A 26241-nucleotide genomic window follows, 5' to 3' on the forward strand; every position below is an offset into this window, starting at 1 on the left:
CATGCTTTTTAAACTAGATTTGTACTTGGGGATTGTTGGCTGCATGTATAAAATTACTTTTTGCAACTTGCTAATGTCAATTTTAGCAAATCGCTCTTATTATCAAATATATTAACATCTTTAAATAAGTCACACACACACAATTTCCTAAAAACTGGTAAAGAAAAATAAAAAACTGACATTAAGCAAAATGCACAGCCTTTATGAATCATGTTTAAAAAAGTACTGCCTTCCTCATATGACTATACCCTATGCACCCATAGTCATAGTTCCAGTTCCAGGTAAAAACAAAGGGACTGGTCAGTTTACACATAAATGGATCTGTTGGCCAGGTCTGCTCACCTTTGTATGTGTTGCTTCACATCAGCCACAAGTGAATTACTGTTTTTGGCTTTCCAATTGATATAGATGTAGGCATGGACGGACAAATAAAAGTACATTTGACAACTGAATTGTATTTCTCATTGATTTCTGTGCTCTTCAGTTTGCTCTGTGTGGTTTTGCTCAATGCGTACTGTGTGGGCTATATGCGCACTTGCATGGGTCCCGTTCTGGATTGCCTTTTCTTCAGGCTGTCTGCAGTCTGCCCAGCCTGGCAGAAAGCAGCGCTTCACTTAGAAAATGAACCACAACATTTTACACCATTTTACCCACTAACAGTCATAACGAAACCATTAGACTTCCAAGCAGTTTATTATTAAAACCAACACAGACCCTGAAAGGGTTCTCCAGCACACTGTCAATACAATATTACAATAAAAAAACTTGGATTTAAATACATTACACATTAATAGCCTTTGTTCTACTGCAATATCCTTTTCACTGTATAAATAGTAAAACCAAACAAAGTACAGCATGAACCACTATGCTAGCGTTTCAAATGAATTGGCAAGACATTTCATAAACCTGCTATCACATGCTATATAATACAGTCATTAGCAATCTTACATTTTCTTTCCTAATACGGGAGGTCTTCCATAATATTTAATAATATACTGTAATATTTATTAGGGATGAGCAATCAAATATAGATTCATAACAGTACCCCAAACACTGATCTCATTAGAGAAATTAGAATTAGTCATTTAGCATTACAGGACTAATACCATGCAACATGTTTAATGCAACTTCTACAGCCCATGAGACGTCCAGAATACATTTCTATGAAATTCCACCTGTTGCTCACTGCAGTGGGGTGATTTTAATTCAGAATTAAAAATAAAAAAAATTAAACTTTAGTTTTTTGCTTAATGAATTGTATCAGCATATATTATCATGCTATAGAAAGCAGATTTAACGCAAACAGCAAAACCCCCATTCCCCATCCCCTTTCCCAATCACTAGATGACAGCAAAACATTTTCTACTAACTTAAAACATGTAACACATTTTACACACTCTGGTTAACTGAAAGTCTACCATTATGTTCATGAGCCTCTCATTCTTGTCTGACTTCTTATTTTTGTATTATTTATTTCAGAAGCTGCCACTGATTTCTAATCTCCATGGCAACCTAATGTTCATGAATATTACATCCCCATACTTTTCCAGTAATTCTTAAACTGTCCTCCCACAGTCATAGTCAACATTATTTGTCAAAATGTTTTCATCCTAAGTGTAGTCGGGCAGTGTGTGTCTTTGAACTAAATATGTACATATCTTATCAACCAAAAACCTTGTCAATAATGTGGTGGTAGAAAATTGAATTTGTTAAATGCAAATGTAACAATAGGTTTTGATGCTCAGGATGGTGAGCCAGTGAAAACGGACAGAATATTGTGTACTGTAATCTATACCAAACTATAACATGCAACCTCAAACAAAATAGCTTTTTTCCAAGGATTACTATCTTTCTGTATGATCTCATTTTGCTTTTTTTTTTTTTTTTTAATTATTGAAATAAAAACCTGGGCCAAATTCCCAAGGCTATATATATGGTTTTTATTTACACATAATTGATACAAATATTTCTCTGCATTTGCGCTGTTCGTTTGTATTTTCCAAAACTAGCCTGTCACATTTTGTAGTTATTGACGCAAATTGAAATGACTGTTGTCATATTATGTAATAAATCGCTCAACAGTTATTACAAAAAATGTCAGGGCCTTATTAAAAACAGCGATGATTAAAGTGACTTCACAAACCAGACAGTGCATTTTACTTCCTAAACCATAGAGAAATGATAAAATTATAGAATGAATGCAAAATTGTGCTCTCAAGCACTTTTTGGAGTTAGTGCTAAAACTGTGAAAACTTATTTAACTGTCCTATTAAAGATATATGTTACAATACATGACAGTAGTATATAAAAGTAAAAAATAAATAAATACATAAATAAAATACATAACTCAACTTAATACATTTATATAGGCTGGACAAACCTGTAAATAAGCATTACATCAATGCTACATGAGTTGTTCATTTTCAAAAACCAGCACCCATTTTCTTACCTAAAAATGACTTTTTTTACATTAAGCCAGACGAGCAATTTATTATTGAAATCACAAAGTACTTTTCAGTAACACTTTACAATAAGTGGTAGGGTTTTCAACTGCATTTGAATGGAAATCATTTTTTTTTTCATATTGAATTCCAATGAACCAATTCATGCAGTATTAATGCCACTTCCTGTATAGCTTTACCGATTTCTGTATAAACACATTAAAATACATTGAAATACGACTGAAATGCTGACTTTAGAAACGTTGTTTTCAGGGGCCTGGTATTGCAGAGATGCTGCAAGAAAGTTCTACAGTATGACAAGGTAGCTTAGGGTTAAGAATTGCACCTCATGTGTATTGATATACAGCCTGTTACCATATGTAATAATTGTGGTAATTGCTGATATCACAAATCCCTTACAATAGGGAAAATCTGTTTCAAATGATTATATGTGAGTGTAAAACTACATCCCCATCCACTTCAGGGCTTTTAAAACCTAAAATAACAAAGGGTGCCTGTGTTCTTCTCCCCTCGTTCTCTAACCCCAAGCTCGCTAGGGCATCTGCATCTGTTTGTTTTTGAAGGTCTCGAAGAAGGCCAGCAACCCTTTTTTCATGCTGGAGGTCCCGAATTTGGGAGGGGAGTTACCCCGGCGACTGGGATTGAAGGCAGAGCTGTCCATGGAGGCTGCTCGCTTAATTTTGGCCCCAGAGCGAGAAATCTTGGACCTTAACGGCGGGGCCTGGGCCACCAAACATTTCTGGTACTGCACCTGTATCAAAAGAGAAGAAATACACATATACAGATTATTTAAACTAGAGCACAATCAAAGACTTGAGAAATCTATCCCCACCCACCCATTGAAAAATAGACTCCCAACAAAATTAGAAGCATAGTTGCTTATAGGACTGTTTTCTCATTGCTGTTACTCTAATCGGTTTTTCTCAAAGCTATTTATTCTTATTATTTATTTATTTCTTAGCCGACACCCTTATCCAGGGCGACTTACAATTGTTACAAGATATCACATTATTTTTACATACAATTACCCATTTATCATTATCATAGTTGAAGGGAAAAAAACACCAATTACAATTATAAAACAATACATAAAATAGTTCAGACTACTCACAAGCCCCTAAATGTAATATCTGAGTTGTATATTTCTGGTTTGATAACTTCATTGGGTTTTGCCATCTGAATAAATCGTCTGGTGATGATTTGTATGCTACCAGTGTGCTCAATAGACATGCAATTAAACTAAGGGATTGTTTGTTTGCTGTGTTATGAAATGAACAGGTCTCTAAGGTTATAATGTGGATTCAGTTCAGGATGTCCTTACCATGCAAGCGGCCTGCACAGCCTCTGAGACATGGCCAGCATCAGGCTCACACCAGAACACGCGGCACTCAAATCGCTGTCGTCCCATGTCCACGATCACAGCAAACGTGTGAGTGTCCTGCCCCACCCCCAGGAAGGTCAGGTAGCGAACCTGGCATTCCCAAAACGGGTCGTCCCCGTCCTGACAGAGAGAGCAAACACTGTTCATGCTAGAGATACATGGGAAGGTTTTGTGTCAGGTTTACCTAGCGTCTGTTTTTCTGACAGGATTTATTTATTTTATTTTTAAGTTTCCAACTCTTTTAGAGTGTTCATTTAAGAGTTTTATATCCTAGTTTTAGAATACTGGGTAGCTTACAAGCTGAACACACATATACACACATACATTTACCTCCCCTTTGCACAGTGCCAAGATGGTGTCGGACACATGGAGTGCCATGGGCTCCCATTCATCTCTATCTCCTGAATTCATGACATTCTCAATCGCTTTGTTCAGCACTTCCATCCCTGCAAAAAGAGTTCAAAATACTAGAGCTACCTATGACAGAGCGTGGGGGGTGAAATACCTGCTGTATCAGGAGAAATCATGAAAAACAGTGACTTACAGGGTTCGACACCTTCATTATAAAATAAAGTGCCCACACGTTTAATACATGGGAAAACTCCATCCTGTATAACCCCTGGCATAACGCTTAAACCTGCATTTAGTGTTCATGTTTTTGTTCTGCCATATGCGGTCAGATCTTTGAAGCTAAGTAAGGATTAGCCTGGACAGTAGTGGGACTGGAAGACCTCCATTGAGATCATTGCCAACAGTGGGATGCTTGATGCTTGAACAATTTTGATTGGCTTCAGAGTGCGGATTGAATAAAAATAAATGTCTTTATTTGGTACTGCTCGCACATGACTCTCAGCATTGTGCTAATTGAAGGCAGTCAGTAGCAAAGCCTTTGGCTCTAATGGAATCATTCTAAGATTAAGCACTGCAGTGAGAGCTGGCACTGGCTGCTGGAAGCAGTGCCTCATTAACAATAAAGGTGCTGGTATTGCCAGCTGGAGTCAGGCCACAATACTGAGTGTCATGTTTCTGCAGTTCTGATACAGTTTGTCCTTACCTTAAGTTGCTGATATATTTAGAACAGTAGATAGGGTGCCATACAATATAAACTGATATAGCACCACGAGAGGGCAGGGTGCCTGCTTTGTAGCTGTCCCCAAGTGGCGTATACCAGCTTGTACTCAGCACACTATTGTATATATTTCATAATGTGGATTAAGACAAAACTATTATCTGAATCAGCTAGAATAGTTAGTAATGGTAGATCTAAGAAGAAATATTGAGAACACAGATGACAGGATATTCAACAGCTAAAAACCTATATTAGAAAAATCTAGATGATAGCAAGTATCCCTTTAATTTCTAAGTATATCAGAAAATGCAATGAAGTGGTCTTTTTTGTTTTTTTGTGTATCATCTTACCCATAGCCCTAGGGACAGGTAGTTGTCCAATGTACAGCACCTGAAACTTCTGAATGCTCTGTCTCACCGCATCCAGGAAAGTAACTAGGGAAAACCACAGAGCAGGAATTATTTCACAACCTGTACCGTCTATAGCCTGTACCACTGGATCTTAGGTTAAACCACAGTGTTTCAAAGCTAAATGTGGGATGTAATTACATAAGGTAACAAGCTGTAATGCAAGGCTAATTCTATGTAATTACACACTAGGTACAAATTAAGAGCATGAATCATTGGTAATTACTCATTTATTACAATGTACCAACATTGACATGCCCTGTACTAAAAAGGTTTTGCGTTATTTTATATTATTTGTATGACCTGTATCATCTTGTCCCAGGACCTAGTTTACTTTGTAAATAGTTTGTGTCTGTCCCAGCTCCAGGTATACTTCCTTACACTAACTGGCAGGTGTAAATCAAAGCTGTCATCCTGTTTCTAAATATATATACTGTATATATATATAAATGTAAGTGAAAGCTAAAAGCTACTGTTGAAAAGTTTTTGCCAAACTCTCTAATCCCATATTAGAGATTCAGTCAAAAAATACAGAAACCTACTTTACTTCTGTGTATTAGGGCACAGCTCAGGCATATAAAAGGACACAAACCCCAAACACACCCAAGCATAACCAACAAAAGCTTCTCGTCTCATCTATTTTAAAACAAAGGTATATCTGTACATATCTGCTTCTACAACATTGTATTGAATGCCGCCATAGAACAGGCAAATCATGCAGATGCTGCTGTATTGTTGGTTGAATCCCCCTAAGCTCCTATAAGCCATGTGTGCTGGTACCTTGTAGAGGCAAATCTTCAGGCGAGATGCTCTCCATTGTCAGAGACCGGGGCATCGAGGAATGCATTGTTGCCCGTTCTGCCATTATCTAAATCAAAAGAAGACCCGTCGTCATGGCTTATTGCACGTTTTATTAGAATATGCTTCTGTGATAACTGACCATTTATAAAGGGATTTACTGTGAATAAGTTTCTGATGGGGGTTATACTGGCAGCTAAGATGAGACCACTGATTTCGTAGCACTTGAGACCTGACCTGGAATGGAACCCAGACCATTGTATATATGAAAGCCTAATAAATGATAAGTCACCTAGACCTCATTTACTTTAACTAGATGGGTTCAGTGAAGTCTCACAGATCTACACGCAGTCTGCACACAGAAGATTGTATATCAAAAGACAGATAACTTGAGCTCCCGACTGGAGCGGCTACCTTTGAGCACATCTCATGGAGCTCTGTGGCGATGGCCTTTGCAGGGACGTCACAGTGGAAGACATGGCACTTCAGCATACAGGTGTCTTTGTCACTAGCGACGAAGGCAAAGTCTCTGAAGAGAGTGACAAACAAGAAAAAGGTTTTCGTTTGCAAGGGCGATCAAACATGTAGAGGAGACAGAGATTGGAACAGTGTCATTCGTATACGTTGTTTAAGAAGTTTATTTTGTCTCTCTGAAATCTAAAACCCAGTGATGTTGCTGGAAGAAGTACAATTCCTACAGTATAGAATCATGCATGTGCTGCAGTGATTGAGAAGTTTATAATAGGTTTCTACACAAGGGCTTATAACCTAAACTTGGAAAATTAAGAATTACTAGAGATGTGTCATTCTCAGCACACATCTTGATTATTACTGATTATTACCATTATACCAAACATCCAATTTATTTGTCATTCCTTATTGAAATCTATTGACAAGTCTTATAGTGAGTTTTCAATTATTAAGCGCAAATCAAAGGGAATACTTTATTAGAAAACTTTCATTACCATTTCAATGTTCATTTATTTACATATTACTAACATATTCAAAGATCACAAGCATGCCCACAGTTACCAATTGTTTCTATAGACCTGTATTGTATGCTGTACAATGGTTGCTTGTAGAGCGTCCATGATGAATCATTTACGTCTTTTATTTAAATATTTGTCACCATTCATCGCTGGAAACAGTCCAGCACTGTAACTGCAATGTATTTCAATACACAGACTCAATTATCTGGTATTTAGAAATATGTTCTCTTGTCAGCCATATCTGTTGTCTCAGGAGTACTCTAAATTCGTGTGATGGAGAGATACAAGATTGAGTGGGTAACTACACTCTTTCTACAGTCATTTTTTATTTCTGAACAATTCACGTTATATACTGTGCTTGCAAAACCTTGGCAGTGCAAATGTGATCAGAATGGATTTAGTTGCCTTGCCAACTAAATCAATTAAATTGACCGCAGGAGGACTATCACACAAAATCTATTCAATCCATTCATTCCATTGAAGGATCTGTGCATTCTTTAAGGTCCTAATCAAACTATTTGATATCGAAAGTGGTTAAAACTGAAAGGAGAAAAATAATTTGATAGCTCTATTTTATTTGAGTGCTTCATTCATCTAAATACATCAACGCATTCAACAGCCAGCAGGTCTTTAACACTAATCTAGTTAAGTATTTATAATCCCATTGCAACCGCAGAATTGTTAATCTTCGTCAGTTAATTCCATAGCAGATATTCATTTGAATGATGTGCTTTTCTTCATGTGTGTCTTTAAGAGCAACTATGGGTCTAGAAAAACACAGTTATCTTAACTAGTGTTTTCTTCTTGTTGTTTAAAATCACTTTGTAGATCATTTAAACCATTTTTCTGTTCCAGTCATCACATCTTGGTTTTAAATCTCAGAAGTTTAAAGCATCAATATAGCTCTCAGAAACATCTAATCTCAGATGACATTTATTACACCAGTTTAATCTGCCCCCCTGCAGCACTCTGCCCCTTCATTTCTTCTATGTGGTTTTACAAATTAATTTCTTACATCAAACCAGGATAAAGAGCTCATAGCTTCAAGTTCATAATTTTTTTAACTAAAACATAACACGTCTTTTTGATGAAAGGGATGTAGAAAGGTATTACCTGTCTCTGTGGCAATGGAAGCAGGCAGAAAAAACAAAACACATTGTTTAAATGAGCCATGGCTGATGTTCTTTCATTGCAAACATCTCCTGTGGTGTCTGCTAATTATATTGCATTCCCTTGCGTCAAATAATAGGGAATTTAAGTGTCTGAGGAAAAATGCAATAAAACATTATGTTCCCCAGAAGCCACAACCACCAGTTGGGATATATTTTTAAACACACGCATTTAACATCTTACTGTGGCATTAGATTCAGGAGGGAGTGTGGTTCAGGCTCCATGCCCCAACAGAATTCTTATCATGATTGAATGCCAGAGCTCTCCGTCTTCCACAGGGGGGCTTGCTGTTCATCCATCAATTCCCTAGTTTCCTCAGAATTACATTTCTCAGTTGTCCCTTTTGTTCTGTTTGCAACAGTGAAACGTTTCCACCCACTAACAAACCAAATGTAAGAATGTTATAAATGAAAACTTATTTCACATATCTCCTTTTTTATAATGGAGTATAAAGAGGCCTGTGATGTGTTTCTATAGATTTCAAGTACTGCGAGCTAGGGGGCCGACTCTTGCTTACTTGACTGCTTGGGCCTAGATTTGAAGCAAGGGCAAAGTCTGGCCTGATGTTTCTGAACAAATAATAAGACTAACAGGAAACATCTTAATTGCAGGTAGGAATGGTTCAATTATTTGAGTTTTTTGCTACTAGATGTTTCTCGTTTTAAAATCCATTAGTGAGAGTAAACACATGTTATCTTGTCTAAGAAAGTGGCATTAATGGTAGCGATGGACAAGAAATCCCATGCCTGTTAGAAACTTACAACATGTTTTGTTTTTTTTCTGAAATCCACTAGCATAATGACAAATCAGTGCTCGGTAGTTTTTTTTGTTGTTGTTTATTTGTTTGTTTGTTTTTTAAATCTGCATCATGTTGGTTATAAATTTTATTTAAAATAGCCAGTACAGTATATCAGTGAACCTTACTAACTATTAATGTGTTACTGTATAAGACAGAGGGGGGTGGGATACTTCACTTATTAAATACGAATCCCATGAATCTCTCTCTCTCTCTCTCTCTCTCTCTCTCTCTCTCTCTCTCTCTCTCTCTCTCTCTCTCTCTCTTATCTTTCTTATTTCGCCCTCTCTCTGTGGTTCTGTTTGTCCTTGTTCCCCTGCCTCCCAACACTGCAGTGCTAAGCAGTATTGTGAGAGTTCCTACAGGCTTATACTGCAGGAAAGTAACAGAGCTGTGGTTAACTACACAATTCTTACAGTAATTAGTTTTCTGAACAACAGCAAAACCTCAGGAGTGCCAATGTGAGCAGAAATCGAACCCAGGATCTAACCACTAAGCTCTTTAGTTCTGCCTCCTTTTTCATGCCTGTTCTACAGTCGTATTTAAATGAATCAGCAGATCACATAAACAACTTAGCAGTAGCACACTGTCGATTAGCTGGAGGCGAATACAAAAGGGGCATCCATACATCCATGTAGTCTCCATGGTTTTAGAATGAATTTAATGCATTTGTCACAGGTACCACCATCAAGAAGCACAGAATAGATGGCCATTTATTATTGGACCTTCCCACAACACATCTGCAGATTCCAGATAGTCCTTCTAGAAAAGATTATGCTATCTCAGAAAACAAAACCCCACAGAAATAGCTTTAATTAAATCATTTGGAATTGACTGCAGAAATTCTGTGTGTTTGCAACAGAGTGGTTTGTGAGACTGCTGTCGACCTTAACAAATAAATATTACTGCCAAAGACAGCGAGCTAAGCTTCCAGGATCTGCAAGGTTTTTACAAGCGTCTTACATTTTCTTGCATATAAATAATGAAAAGCTATTGTCCATTGCAGAAAATCAATATTCCTCTTTGCAGATTTTAAGAACATTTGCAGCAGTTTTCTGTGGGGACTCCCAGAGGAAGATCTTTTTGTAAATCTGGAGGCAGGCTCCCTTTGGAGACACTGCCTCTTTATTCTGTTTTCCTCCTCAGCGGTGCTCACTCGCCTGCCATTGTTGCAGCCCACGCCCCACACTCGGATATGGATGATTGGCTGGCAGTGGATGAGGCTGTGGTCCACTGGGTCGACCAGGCTGAGGGTGTCCTTCTTGAGAATCATCACCATGTCCTGACCCTGGGGGGTAGAGACAGGTTCCCTCAATTAAATATGCTTTCTTTGGTTTAAACGCTTTCATTTTTCACCAATGAGCTCTTAGTGGTTTGTCTTCCTTAGTCCTTTGGCGCTAAAATGCGCAACCAGATTTCAAAGCCGACTGATGGGATTCTGGTATTTAGGTTCTCGACTTAAATTTATTTTTTATGTAGCTGGGACTGTCAACCAGCAATCTTATGCGCCTCTACTGGCTGCACTAAAAGATGCCAGCTCAGTGTTAAGAGTAATACTTAAATACAGCTGGTGTCAGCCTCAAGAGAAGTGACCTTTTAACTCTGGTTTCTCTACACTAACATCATATGGACCAAAGAAAACATAGTAAAACTTCTAAGTATAGAAGACAAACTTTTCAACATACAGTACGTCTTTTTAAAAATCATTGAGTGTTATAAATAAATCAGGAATAGCAGAATGTATTCTGATATCTTGAGCAGTATACAATACAAGCAACTAACCAAAAGATTTTCAGCACCAAAAAGGTAGGAGCAGTCGTAATGCTGATAATACTGCAAGAGGTATGATGATCTGACTAGCCTGCATCCCACTTCCCCACACTGTACCTCTCCCCAGGCCCCCATGGCATCCCGGTCCTCACACTTGCTGTGGGACAGCTGCTGGATACAGTTATTGACGGCGAGGCTGCTCTTTCCGGGAGTCAGGTCCTCCTCTGGGATCTCCACCCAGCCCAGCGAGCGCACCGCAAAGCACTGCAACAGGGAGACAGGCCGACATGCAATCAAGCATGGAATAGGCACATCAAAGCATATACGTGCAGGGAATCCAGCAAAACAGCGACATTCACCAAACATCTGGCAATTCTTTTAACTATTACAGTTCTCCCTAGCTGTTTCACTATCATTTACACATTTGAAAAAATCATGAAATACTGAAGGCAGTAAATTACAGCACATGTACAATTAATTATCAACATGCCCTACACGTGATTTTAATTGAGTAAGCATTCTAGACATGTGTAAAAACTTTAATTGTGACATACTGTACATACAGACGGACAGCCTGGATGACTGTGCCACCTTATGTCTCCATATTCTTTCTATGTCCTTATTAGAAAGTTTAATTTCTAAGTTGGATAATGTCTAGATGTACAGGTGCATCCACTGTGTTATTGGATGTGCTGGTACCTTGGAGTCTGGGTCACTGTTGGTCCCGAAATACTCCTCCTCCTGCCAGGGAAGTGAGCTCCTGCACAGAGACACGCCCATTAGCCCAGCTATAATACAGATCGACTGGAAACAAACAAAGCTGCTGACACATGATCCAGCCTCCTGTTATTACCCACTCTAAAATAAACCACTTGCTCTGGGTCACCTTCACTTACTGAAAAAGCATTATGGTCTGCTTATACATTACAGAGGCGACTTTATTTACAATGTAAGCAAAGCTTCGAAAAAGTGTGGGATAGTGTGCATAATGTCCAGCTGAAAATGAATCTAACAAACAAACAAGAAATACTTCACCCTTCATCAAATACACGGTAGTGCTGAGACAAATATTTAAATACCCAAACAAACACTGCTTGTATTCAGTGTTAAAATGACAAAACTTTATAATGTTAAAACTTGATAAGAGACTGTGGGTGTGTATCGGATTGCATTTAGGCAGGAGAAATATTACAAAGAAGGCTTTCTCAACTACAAAGCTGTCGCTTGTTCTTTCAAGTAGGATAAGATAAAAAAAAAAACACGCTGTGAATTTGCCTGAGAGACACTGTCAAAGCACGAATGTCTCTAAAATCCATCTGTTTCATGTGTAGACAATGTGTTTTTTGAGCCTTACTGTTGCTCTTTAGAAACTGCACTGGCATGTGCAGGAAGACAGCGATTGTAGGCTGCTGTGTAGAGCTGTATGGCCAATGCCATCATTAAGCTGTGCAATGAAGGGGAATAATTAATGACATTATTTGTAGTTATTTTAGGCATCTCAGGAGCCTGTTTCTCATATTCATGTTGCTACAACGCTGCATTTAATTTAGAATTCAGGTAGTAACGATATCGCTTTTAGAAAAGTGACCTGGATTTTTCATGTTCAAATATTATTTTAATATTTAGACAAATATTCAAATAGTCTTTAATTTTGAATAAGCAGGAAATCTAAATAACTTGTACCATATTACAGTAAAATTAATCTAGTACTGTACCCCATCAAATTAGCTTTTAAACAAAGGAGATAAACAATCTTGTGATAGTTATTTATTTCACACGTCATTACATTAGTCTCCTGTGCTTGAGATCGTTTTGATATAGTCAATTATAAATACTCGTACGGTCATTTCATGCACTGGATGGTCAAGTGTTTGAATATTTGTCCCAGCACTACCATATAAGTTAACAAAAATACAGGTCTGAAATTGATTTACCTAGTGCCTTCTGTCAACTCAGGAAGTCTAGCTATTGAATCATACAGCAGATATTTTTTATACAGCGGTACTGCTAGGATTTTCTTTCTGTTTTTTTTAGGGAGGTCATATTTGACCAAATATACTACAGAGTCCAACAATTGACTGTCGGACACTGGACTCCCAAAAACCATTCTAAACGCCTACAAAAGTCAAATTTGTTTACTCCCATTTTTTTTTTTCTTCAAAGTGGAAGATATAAAAATCTGTACCAAAGGTTAAAAAATATCTTACTGCACCAGCTATCTAAAAATATAAGGACTTAAACTGTTTTGTTTACCCCAAATGCTGTAATGAATCACCAGAGAATCATATGTTTGGAGCTGACTTTGGTGCTGCTTCGAAACATCCTGAAGTCTGCTAACAGTGGCCCAAACTCATCGAGTGAAGACGTGTGAGCTGAACTATCCCAGATGGTCCCTAATCTACGAGATTGAAAATACCAACACCATACGATCCAGCAAACTGACTCCCCCTGCACCCCACGCTGTAGTGCTTTTACTAGGCGAGTTCACTAGGAACTCCATCGCTCCCATCTCTCCCTCTCGCTTTGAGATTTCCAAACTGTGCTCATCAGGTTTGCCTTCTGTCCCTATTTTTAAGAGCAGCTGTAGCAGCTTGTGGGTTATTTTTACCCTGAATACGTGCCTATCCCCAATTCACCAGCACTGCTGAGCCTCCCCCAGGAATATCTCTCTACACTGCTGTCAGAACTAGGGTTGAGTTTATGTTTGCCAAAGTGACTGACGTGACTGTGTCCTGTGGCAACTCAGGCACACAAGTCAAAGACGTCCCAGAAAGAGGTTCTCATCAGACATCAGGCACATTCTGCAAGCCTAAGACCACTAATGTAGACTACTGTACAGAGGATTCATCAAGGGGTTTGGGTTTATTAAGAAAATTTTGGGGAGGATTTTCCTATAGGGTGTACAGGTTTCCGCTGTGTGACAAAATAGGAATTTTGAATTACTGCATATCATTATCACAAAACCAGCATTGCAGATCAATTACAGATTACAGTAGGGCAGCAGTGTGGAGTAGTGGTTAGGGCTCTGGACTCTTGACCGGAGGGTTGTGGGTTCAATCCCCAGTGGGGGACACTGCTGTTGTACCTTTGAGCAAGGTACTTTACCTAGATTGCTCCAGTAATAACCCAACTGTATAAATGGGTAATTGTACGTAAAAATAATGTGATATGTGAAATAATGTATAATGTGATATGTTGTAACAATTGTAAGTCGCCCTGGATAAGGGCGTCTGCTAAGAAATAAATAATAATAATAATAATAATTACAATATTGTGAATGAAATGGACGCAGGCCCAAGAAATTATCAATAGCCAACCAGACCATATCTAATGTAGATGCTGTCATGTCACTGCACAAAGCACCACAAACTACAACATTTTTACATTCTATTCTCTGTTGTAGGGAGGCAGATAATGGTTTTACAAGGTCACCAACAAGCTAGTACTGCAGAGACCGAGAAGAGAGAGAGGACTTTGCAGCCTTCGCATATAGTCAGCTCTTAGCAGAATTGATTGAAGAAAACAATTACTTGGGAAATATTCCTCTGCAGCTGTTGAAGCTTTCCTAAGCAGCACCTCCAAATCATTCAGGTCTCAACATAAAGGTCTCAACATCCTGACCGCAGTACAGTAATATACGGTGAACTATAATAATGTACCCTATACATGATAGAGTTAAACAGTGTTATCGCTCAGTGGGTTTCACGTCATCACTTTAGTCAACTGCAAACGTTCAGTTGTCTGATGCAATCTTTTAAAAACAGACTCTGAAGTAAAGAACATTGCCATAAAAGCCACTGCCGAGATACACAACAGGCCTGCAGATTTTCAACGAAGGGTGGGAGTAAAAAACAACTACTGACGTATAATTAGTAAGAAATTATGCTTTAGTTACATTGTAAGTGGTTGTAATATGGGATTCATGTACACATTCTTATACTTCATTTTACGTCAGACCCACTTGACACTGTGTTACCAAATTTCATTCAGTCTGCAAAGTGTCTAAATATAAGCCACATATGCTTCTACAGTATATAGTAATGGCATTGTGACTGAGTAGTTTTAGACTGCTTCCTACCTGTCGCTTATTGAGGTCAGCGGGCTCTCAATCTGCCTGCCTCTGGAACTCCACCTCTGTAGAGTGAGAGGACAGGTGGAGGTGAACACTTCAGTTTAATGATCCACTGATCACCATTTATGAACATACTGTTAAATGTGTATTAAATAGAGTTTATTACAATATGATGAAGCCTAATTGTTATCTTAATAAACCATTTGTTTTAAGTTTGATTTGCAAACAAACAAAAAAAATTGCAATTGAAAGTTTCAAATTGTTATAAAGGTGTGATACGGTTTCTTATTATGCCTTGGTTGCCAGTTTTATAACTTTATGGAAAAAAAACACTTCTGGATAGGCAGTCCATACCTATCCAGTCCTTGGCCCTTTTAAGGTGCCCAGTGCCAGTTGTAGTTTTATCAAATTGATTCTACCATGAAGACCGTGCAGATGTCCTTAGAGGTCAAACTCTATTAACCCACCGTGCCAGCCTGATAAGACACTCTGATAGCTCTACCTTGTGGTCGGTGATGGTGATCCCACTCACTGCAGCCTGGTCCCCATCGGAGCTGTAAGCAGGGTGCTGCCACTGGGTGGTGCCTGTGGGTATGTGCCAGTAGTAGGTCCCTGTGCTGTCCCGGATAGTCCTCCATCCAGCCGGGAGATCAGAGTCCGGCTCCAGGTTCTGGTCATTCCAAATGTTATCTTGGATAAGCAACAGAGTCAGTTAATTCTGTTTAGCCAACCAGATCATATGCAGGTGCTGTGTAACATCACTGCCCAAAGCACCACAGGAACAATAAATGACGAAGCAAGAATTCAAACTACAAAATGTGCATACCGCGTGCGCTTTTTAAATAGCAAACCTTCATCTGTACACTTGAAATGATTGCACAAATCTTACCTGTCATGTATTTCCATTTGATATATAGAAACGTCTGTTATACTGCAGTGAATTAGTATGTATTGGCCAGTACAAGTACTGAAATTTGACTAATAAATAACTTCCAATTGATACTAATTACTATTATGAGCAAAATGTGTTTTTCCATCTAAACTGCATGAATCATTTTTAGTTAAAATCATATTTTCATGGGCTAGATTATCATATTTATATTCAGCATTGCCCAAATAAATTTAGGTAAAGTTACAGTGGGTGTTAAAGTTTGGTAGCCTATATTTTGTGCATAATTACTTCAATTGAACTTAAGTGCAACTAGAACTATGTTTGTTGAAATATATCTGTATACCTGTCTCAGGGCTGTTAGCATTTTAAGAGGGCTGTCTCTTCTGTTGTGGGTAAAGCCTGCAACTGTGAGGGGGATAAAAGGTGGCCCTATGACAAGTATAACAATATTTAAAGTTATGCTGCTACCAAAGAAAACATGTTTTAAAAAAGCCAATGAAACTGTGTAAAAGCTACAGCTTGCTTTTCAGTTTCACCTATTTCAGATAGCCTAGCTGTTCTTGACTGATGTCAATGGAAGACTTGTAGCAGGAAGATTACTGTAATTTCTTAGTTCAGAGTATGCTGTTCCCATTTTCCAGTTGAGATTTATGTAACCAGTTATAAATTATATGTTAAGAATTCACATCTGTGTTCACAAAACGTTGTCATGTCTGTAACAGTATATAGATACAGCCTAAAGCTACACATAACTGGCCATATTATTAAATCAAAATGATGTGCTGTTGTTCATAAAGGGTGAAGAAAACTAGGTCAATTTAAATAACACTATGATGACTGCAGCTCTTATTCAACAGGACAAGAATGCTGTTCGTTATCAGCTGCAACAACTGGGTCACGAGACTTCACTGGCACAGGCTATTTCAGAGCAGCAAGAAAAGAATGACTAACTCATAACTATATGCCAGCTATAAATTATATTCTCCAAAGAACTACAAGCAGGGGCCTGTGGCGGGGTGACCCGCCCGTGTGTAGATTGTGTTTTATGTTGCATGTGGTGTGTTATTGTTGGTGTGTATACATATTGGTGCACGGGATATAATAGGGCTGTGGAGCACGAGTGATTTAAAATATATAGTATTTAGCCACGTGGATTGCACAATCACTTCACGTGCAGATAAAATGTGTATTAATATGTGAGTACTGGGAGTGCACAGATTAGTTCACGTGCTGTTTTGTTCAACTCTTTTACTTTGCAATAAACCGACACAACAGCCCAATTCACATTTCACCTCGCAGTACTGTGTGTTCTTCCGGTTCTGACGTCACCACCACCAGCCAAACTGTTCACAGGGCCCTTCATAGGATTGTCTCTTTAATGTAATGCCAGAGAATGTTATCTCAGGTGAGAAATTTAGGGCTGGGTGGCTGTCATGCATACAGTATGCCCCCCAGTCAATCCAGCAGCCAGAGAAGTTGGCTTCTACCCACATCCTAAAACTCACTACACATTAACTGAAAATCCAGTATGTGTTCTGGCAAATCTACTGCATTTCCCAGGGTACTTGATAGATTGCTGTTTCAGACACTGATTAAGACAGGCCTTCTTTCAAAAGCATCTTTAGCTGAAAGGCCCATACTAGAGCAGCAATACAGAAATGGGTCAGTGAGAACCAGGTCTATTTCTCTCCCACGGGTTAGAGAGGGAGCATGGGCTGGGGTTGGTTCTCCTCACCTCCCCATAACTATCCCTATTGATCAGGGGCCTGGTAACTGCAGGCCAGGAGGCCGATGGACTTAGCTTGGCAATGTTCGCTGCTTAGGTGGGCTAGACAGAGGGTAGGAGGATGCCTGCTGATCTACAGTCCTTCTGATTTGATATGTGAGTTGCCAAATTATGAAACAAATAGGGTAAAGAAAATAAAAAAAGCAGATTACTGAAAAGGCTAAATTGTAGACTGTCATATCGTTGACGGCATGTTTCTCTTTGTAAAATAAATCATTGCCAACTTTAAAATGTTAAACAGTTGAAACGTCACTGTCTAGTAGAGAAACCACTGATAAATGCATTTTTTTTGTCTAAAAATGTGTTCTTGTGTATACTGATAACATTTCACAAGAACGACTAATGTGTTTTTTACTTGTTTGTTGAAAACCCTAAAAACCATACATTCTTCAGAAAAAAAACATTTAAAAAAACCCCAACGAAACCTGCAATACCAGGCTGTTGCATTTGCTTTCTGACAGCTGAAAACACGTTGCTTCCGAGGGTGCATGTGATAATGTATATGTAAATGTCTGCGAACGACCCTGTGTCAGCCTGCATTAAGGAGACAAGGTAGCATTTCATGTCTGTTTCTAAAAATATAACAGCCTTTTCCACAGTTTCACAGCAGATCGGACTGCAGGCTTCATACCTGCCTTCTTCCATCCCTCACACAGCTTTGACAGAAACAGGACTACAACTGATCTACGCAGTCTATGATATCAGCTGCCAAAGATTGGAGTACATCCCAAGGGACTGGCTGACAGAGCAGATTAATGGGGTCTAGCAAGCTTCCATGAAAAGAAACAGCGTTGTAATAAGCACTTTAAAAAAAAAAAAAGCCTTTTGGCAATATGGTGCATCACAACTAGAACAATGCATATTTAATTATGTTGGTCCAATTAGTATTGCTTGTACCCTGTTTCCTTTAAGGAAAATAAAAACTGTGAGCTCTGTGTATTGCTGGGCAGTTTTACAAAAAGCACAATATAATTGGTCAATATTATGAGGGTGTAAGTCTGTCTCCCAAAATACTCTTGCAGTCATGAATAAGGATGCTTGAATTATTGTATCTTCTATGTCTTTTGTCTTCGTTACATTCTTTCTGTATTCCATGCTGTTCCAGCTTGTGTTATAAACTTGACTCTTCCTGTATAAAGTAAATGATTTTGTGATTTGTTCCTTTTGTCTTTTTGGCTCTTTTGTAGAAGTGAAATGTTTTGGTAAGATTCCTAATACTGCACACCACATTCCAAGCATGCAGTGCAGGACTAGACTATGTATTCTGTGTAATAATATAACATTACCATGCATATAAACACAGTGACTGACTCCTGACCACCTGAATTCTAATTGCATTACCCATTTATTCTTAGAAGTATTAGAAATACTTCCAAATAAGTTAAAGAAGCAACGTTCCACAATTATGTCACTTTGTTTGTAATCAGGTAGCTTTGCAATAGCATCCACCTACAACAGAATTCTGATCAAACTCTTCAGTAAAGGACTTTTACAATACATAAAGGTCCTTCTATGTGCTGTTCAGAAGCCATGAGAAGACATTTTTAGTGGGATGTTTTATTGCACAAGAAGGAATATTGAAACATTTACACAATAATAATGGGTGTCGTTTACTCCATTTATTCACAATTTAACCTGTTCTGTGCACTCTGCGTCACCACAGTGCACAGAACAGGTTTAGCTGCAGCCAATTAATTATTATTATTATTATTTATTTCTTAGCAGACGCCCTTATCCAGGGCGACTTACAATTGTTACAAGATATCACATTATTTTTTAACACATTATTTTTTTTTACATACAATTGCCCATTTATACAGTTGGGTTTTTTTTACTGGAGCAATCTAGGTAAAGTACCTTGCTCAAGGGTACAGCAGCAGTGTCCCCAACCGGGGATTGAACCCACGACCCTACGGTCAAGAGTCCAGAGCCCTAACCACTACTCCACACTGCTGCCTAATCTTTTCTCCTTGAAGCATTCTGTCAACAGTGTGCCATAAAAATGGTTTTAGGTAACAACCTTCTTAAATATAAAAAATATTTAAAACACTGTTAAAACGCCTACCAATTTTCACTTACACATTTATAAAGTGTATATACATGTTAAAACAAGCTCCCATTATGTTTACCATGTCTGGCAATTAGTGGAATATCTTAAACAAAGATGCTGTCCATTTAAAAATATGCCATAGGCTTTTGTACTTCTTTGTAGTTATGGTTGAAAATCGGATGGGCTAGGTCAGTTGTTTGACAAGATTGATTGCTTAGGTTAAGCAGGTGAAAGAAGTATTGGTTTGACACCGGGAATGGAGGTTGCCCTTTGACCTACCCGGTCGGGTTGCAGTGGTGAGGCGACATTCAAATTGGCCATTTTAAATTGGGTAGAAAAATACAAGGCAAAACTGAAATTGGTGTTGAATTTAGGCCAGGGTATGGGGGAATTAGCCAGGCCCAGAGTTTGTCCAAACTGGATTTGAAAGACTGTCTTAGTTTATTTAATGCCCTCATCTAATACAACACATAGTAACCAGTGTCCTCTAAAATCATGGTAAGGTCAAGATGGGACAGTGCCCCAAAGCACTTCCTCCATCCCATGTAAGCAGTGCTGCCCACTGCACCACCAGCACCTCCAAACCCTTTCCAGCAATACAAGGTCTGTCAGGTGACCTGAACATCACTGGGATCATTGATTTGTTCCTCATTACTCTACTGTATCCATGGTTTCAGAGGTCAGGCAGTCTTACTGTCTGACAAACTGGACTTCTCCAGCACAGATTCAGTCTATAATAAAAGTTTTTATATATATATATATATATATATATATATATATATATATATATATATATATATATATATATATATATATCTTTAACCAGCAGCATATAGTCTTACTGGAATGTGCGTCAGTAGTAGCTATAACACAAGGTTGTGTGGGTTTTCACGTGGTCAGTTTGCTATAAAGCTCTAAAAATTAATCTATTTGCTAAAGAAATTGACTTTCATTCTATATGCAATCTTTCCTCAGTAATCCAGCCTCTATGATTTCTATATCACAGGAATTCAGTTACAGTTTAAATTGCATTTTAATGAGAATTAACTATGAGCAGCTACAAGATGTTTGATTTTTATTTTTTAAAAGGCAAGTTATACATCCAATGAATATTACTACTATGACTCCTACTAATATGATACATTACTAAATGCTCATGAAAAGTTCATTAAATGTTGATAAACTGACAAGTTAATATAAGTATAAAGAGCATTTCAGTGCACTTCACTGATACTTGTGTTCCTTTTCCAGCTCTTCGACAGCAAATATACAAAGACAGACAAAGCAAAGAAAGCCCAGGAACTGAGTGGATGGCAGATTTATCTCCATCCCAGTTCCACACTCAGCCCTCCCTCTTCGTTTTCCTCTGGCACTGTGGGAGGGATCTTTTAATTGATCCAATAATATATCTGGCACAAAGTGATCCTGGTGGAAGGGCCATATGTTTAATACAAGGTCAAACTCTCTGCATCAGAACATTAAAGATGGAATGGATCAAAGCATTACTATGCTTGTGTGACCCTAATGCTCTGTGAACAGCTGCTCTCATGGATCAATAGAGCCCAGAATCAGGTACTGGAGAGCCTCACTATCTGTTTATAGTTGTACAAGGTCTATGGATCCTTTATTAGGAACTACTAGACAACAAAGTACAAATCATAATTTTGTGCAAAGACGATATAGCTCTGATTTAAGCAACAATGCAGTTTCTAAACCCAAATGCTGCTAGCCGTTAGTTTTGTTGGCAGTAAGTAGGTTGTCGAAAAGCTCAGTTTATGGGCACTCTGAATCAACTAAATAATGTAGGATTGCATGAGTTAATTTTGAAATGAAAAATTTGTGGGTAATCTTTGATCCTTATCTATCATTTGAGACTCATATTAGGGAAATTACTAAAGTATTTTTTTTTTTATCTTTTGAGAACTATAGACAAACTTAGTCCAATTATTTCCTTATCTGATGCTGAGAGACTAATGCATGCCTTTGATTCATCAAGAATTGATTACTGTAATGCACTCCTCTCTGGTATCCCAAAACATGTGGTGTCCCACCTACAGCTAGTTCAGAATACCGCCGCTAGAATTCTCACTAAAACTAGGAAAGATGAACATATTACCCCTGTTCTAGCCTCCTTACACTGGCTCCCTGTACAACATAGAATTGGTTTTAAGATTTTTCTATTAGCCTATAAAGCCCTGAATGGATTAGCACCTAGCTATTTGCAGGAGGTACTGACAGCAAATCTGCCGAATCACACTCTTTAGAGCACAGGAAGCGGGGCTGCTGGTTATTCCTAGGGTCAATAAAACTAACACGGGAGGAGGCAGGACTTTTTCTTTTAGAGCTCCTACACTATGGAATGCTCTGCCCTCGTTCGTCAGGGAAGCTGGAACAGTTACAATATTTAAGTCGAGACTGAAAACACACTTTGATAAAACAGCATTTTTATCTTAGTGGGTTTTAATGTAACTTATTTGCTACTTTTTAAATATATATATTTTTTTTTTTAATCTGTTATTTGAATATGTTTTTATTTGTGACAGATAATATGTCTGGGAACTTTTATTTTAATGTGTTGTGTTTTTATACTGTTCAGTGCTTTGTGACACTTGGGTATGAACAGATATAAATGTAATAAATAAATAAATAAATAAATAAATAAATAAACTAGTTTTTCATATACATTTGGAGCAAAGAGCCTTGAGAATCTAGACGCATACTATTTTGAACAATTAGCTGTAAAATATTACTTTCATGAAGTGTAGTGTGGTTCTTTCATGCTATTCAACAAACAGCAGGGACAGTAAATATTATAGATTCCAAAAAATATTGCAGGGCTTGATTCAACACACTCTTGCTTTCATCATTTGTTTCTGTATTCATACCGGCACTGCCCAGTTACTTATCTACTGTAGTCCATGCAACAACATTTCTGAGCAACCCTGATGCATATCAGACATGCCTCCATAAGCTTCAAGAGCCCTCCTGAGTTTGTACTGATGGTCCCTAATACTGGGGAACAGCTTCGTAGCAAGCAGGGCCTTTTCTGCTAACATCTAGTCTAGTTATAACCAACAGTTTCAATAGAAAGAAGTGAACACATGGCATAAAGAAATCAAACTCATGCTTGTAGGTAAAAGTAGCCCTATACAGAAAATAACACAGGAGCACGACTTCTGAAGAGCACAAGAATATCAAAACAGGTATGTTGTGCTTTGGATTTTTTCCTTCAGGAAATATCTAATATGACAATGCTGAGAAAGAATATCTTGTCTGGGAGCTGCTTCATTTACTCAAAAGCGCCCCCTTCTGGACAAAGCAGTAGCTTTTAACCTCTTGGGACACAAGTATGTATCTGTCTGTACTTGTTCATATCAACCAACAATCTTTCACCTGTAGTTGAATAATGTTGTATATCAAACAGAGACATAAAACACATGACTGAGATCCATATACAGTTTAAACCGCAAACTCTTTAACACCTCTCCCTCCCCTGCACCCCCTCCTGCTCCAACCCCTACACCCACTACATCCCCTACTAACTCGCCCTCCCTCTCCACCTACTTGCCCCTCTCAGACTCTGACCTCTCCTCCCTGCTCCAGGGTCACAAACCCACCACGTGTGCCTTGGACCCCCTCCCCACTCACCTCTTTCAAGATGCTGCTCCTGCTCTACTCCCCTTCATCTCCTCACTCCTCAACACCTCTCTACTTTCTAGCATCTTTGCCTCTGCCTTCAAAAAAGCCTCTATCACTCCCCTCCTCAAAAAACCTACCCTCGACCCCACCTCCCTCCAGAGCTACCGTCCTGTCTCCCTCCTACCCTTCCTCTCCAAAACCCTCGAGCGGACTGTACACCGCCAGCTCTCTGCTTTCCTGTCCAACCACTCTCTGCTTGACCCTCTCCAATCTGGCTTCCGCTCTGCTCACTCCACTGAAACCGCCCTCCTGTCTGTCACCAACTCACTTAAGTGTGCCCGAGCTGCCTCTCTCTCCTCTGTCCTAATTCTCCTCGACCTCTCTGCTGCCTTTGACACTGTTGATCACTCTATTCTACTATCATCTCTTGCTGACCTGGGGATCTCTGGCACTGCTCTGGCCTGGTTCTCCTCCTACCTCTCCAACCGCACTTACCAGGTAACCTGGCATGGAGCAACCTCCACACCTCACCCTCTCTTAACTGGAGTCCCCCAAGGGTCAGTCTTGGGTCCTCTCCTGTTCTCTCTCTACATACCATTTCTATGCTGATGATGCTCAGATTTTCCTCTCCTTCTCCACCTCTGACTCCACCATCTCCTCCCATATCTCTACCTGTCTGTCTGCTATTTCCTCCTGGATGCACTCGCATCACCTCAAACTAAACCTCTCTAAATCTGACCTCCTTTTCTTTCCCTCCTCCTCCCCCTCCTCTGATCTCTCTATCTCTGTTCCTCTGGAATCTACCACACTCTCTCCCTCTTCCCCTGCCTCCAGAGCCCGCTCCTTCTCCACCCTTGCTCCGCAGTGGTGGAACGACCTTCCTACAGATGTCAGGACTGCCCAGTCCCTGACCACATTCCGGCGCCTCCTTAAGACTCACCTCTTCAAACAGCACCTGTAGAACTCCTCTGTTGTATCCTGGGACACTATCACCCTTCATTTAAATATGCTTTATTTTGCTCTTATCTGCCCCCTATTTTACTACATTTAATCCTGTACTTCAGAATATTGTAATCTGCCAAGTGTTTAACCTGTAGTATTTTGTACTTAATCATATCCTGATGTAACTATCACTATTTAATCATATCCTGATGTAACTTTCACTATTATCTGCTGTATTATTGAATTGTGGTTTGTCACACTTGAAAAAAAAAATATTGTATTTCTTGCTCTTATTGTATGACTTGTATTGTAACACTTGAATGTATTTGTATTTGCTTGCGATTGTAAGTCGCCCTGGATAATTTAAGCACCATTATTAATTGTAGCTAAGGATGGTTCATTTACACCTTCATTTATTTCAATTTAGGGGCAAGTTTGAAATCCCGTTCTGTCTCACAGCGTCCGGTTAATCTGGAGCCACATGGTAACCCTACATCAATGATTTATTGAAATATTCCTTTCCATATTTGGATAGATGTTATATGGAAGGTGTTAATTCCTAAATAAACAATCCCTGCTAGTGGCTCAAATACACACAAACAAACAGCAACAAGTTTCTGTCAACCCCTGTGTGCCTTTGATGACCCAACACTTTTACCTGGTGCCAAACACAAGCTATACCAAAGCATCAATAACACACCTGCATATTTCTAGGTCTTGCAAAGCAGCAATGTGCTTATCACTGCATGTCGGCTGTAGTTCTGTTAGAGGCTTGAAACTTAAACCACTTCTAGAGAGACAATGATACAGGATTGCAATCTGTGAACAGTCAGCTAAGGTTTTAAAAACTACTTACCATCATAGTTGACTAGGATGATAGCCAGCATGTAGTCTTTCCCTAGCATGTCGGAACTCCGAGCTGAGTAGTTTTCCAGTCTTGCCTTGTTTAGCCGCAGTACATCTCACACTGAGAGCCCAGCTGTTGCTAATACTGCTCTGACAGACTGCTGTACAACAATCTAGCATGCCAAGGGGGTTCCAATTACAACCTGAAACCTGTGCACCAACGGCAGCAGTAATTAATGGACCCTCAATGCCTTCTTCCCTCTCTCCGATACTGCTGCTGGATTGATGCTGCTGTCTCTGTGCTTGAGAAGGCTGCTTGCAACTCCTCCTCAAGTAGCTTGTATTTAATATCCCTGCAGCTCCTGCATTGTTACATCTACTCCTCCCCCAATACTCCCCTTAAGGTTGCTTTGAAATTGTGTTCAATGCAGCTGAAAACATTTATTGGTTTATCTTGGGAAATACTGTGGTGTTATGAAGCCATGTTTGTCCTTGAGAAATAGCACTTACAGGCTACTATTTGCAAGCCTAAAAGCCTGTTGTTGAAGAGCCCTGATACATAGGCACTCTAGCCCTACTTGTTCCCAGGAGTGGTTTTTTGTTTTGTTTTTTCAAAGCAGATTCAAGGTTACCTGATCTAGCTACGTTAACATTGGTATCTTCCACTTTGTAGAATACAACAGCTTTGTACTCTAATGAGCATTTATGAGCCATCTAATACTATAGCTCTATAGCTACAGTAAATAAGGCATTGCTATTGACAGCCTCTGTGAAACGTACTGCTTTTCTTCACTCTAGGTTTTCTTCCAGGTCCTCCTTAACAAGAGGCTGGCCATTGATGTCTCTCACATTCCGTCATCAGCTAATCACAGGCTGCAGCTGCCAGCCTCCATCCCTTACCTACATCTGTTCCCATGGCAACCAAGGGCCTACATCCAGTCTGTACCAGGGGTCATCTGGATGAGAGTGGATTAATGAGAACAGTAAAACCATTCTCTACTCAGAACAGCGCTGAGAAATTAATAACAAAAGAGCTTGTCTTCTGTATAAGAACTCCCTTGTAAAACATCGCAGCAACACTGCGCTGGCCCACTTCCAAAGAGTTTGTCAAAGTATAGATTCCTGTTAAATAGATTTAGAGATAATATTGCTCTTTTTCAATAGGATATTTC

The 26241-nt window shown here is 39.0% G+C and overlaps 1 protein-coding gene across 2 annotated transcripts; it reads right to left on the reverse strand.

Moving 5' to 3' along the window:
- Nucleotides 1–1865: 1865 nt before the first annotated feature.
- On the reverse strand, nt 1866–25409 carry LOC117413216 (amyloid-beta A4 precursor protein-binding family B member 3-like). Of its 2 annotated transcripts, none has more exons than XM_034022055.3 (12): nt 25080–25409; nt 15417–15604; nt 14921–14976; nt 11542–11602; nt 10960–11106; nt 10233–10360; nt 6532–6646; nt 6100–6187; nt 5263–5346; nt 4168–4289; nt 3784–3963; nt 1866–3213 (listed from the first exon to the last, which is right to left on the reverse strand). In XM_034022055.3, the coding sequence occupies exons 1-12, from the start codon at nt 25126–25128 to the stop codon at nt 2995–2997; spliced, it is 1437 nt and encodes a 478-aa protein (XP_033877946.3). In that variant the 5' UTR covers nt 25129–25409; the 3' UTR covers nt 1866–2994. The 2 variants fall into 2 exon arrangements, with proteins under 2 accessions (XP_033877946.3, XP_058852729.1); XM_058996746.1 differs by having other exon boundaries at nt 4174–4289; nt 25080–25407.
- Between the last annotated feature and the right edge of the window lie 832 nt (nt 25410–26241).

Source organism: Acipenser ruthenus, chromosome 23 (genome assembly GCF_902713425.1).
Source record: "Acipenser ruthenus chromosome 23, fAciRut3.2 maternal haplotype, whole genome shotgun sequence".
Lineage (NCBI taxonomy): Eukaryota > Metazoa > Chordata > Actinopteri > Acipenseriformes > Acipenseridae > Acipenser > Acipenser ruthenus.

Excerpts from the sequence above, each read along its gene's own strand:
- LOC117413216 (XM_034022055.3), bottom strand. The coding sequence starts at position 25,128 with ATGCTAGGGAAAGACTACATGCTGGCTATCATCCTAGTCAACTATGAT. Across the intron at positions 15,605-25,079 it reads CATCCTAGTCAACTATGATG|ATAACATTTGGAATGACCAG; the intron begins GTAAGTAGTTTT and ends TGCTTATCCAAG. Across the intron at positions 3,964-4,167 it reads TGTGCAAAGGGGAGGTAAAT|GACGGGGACGACCCGTTTTG; the intron begins GTATGTGTGTAT and ends TCTCTCTGTCAG.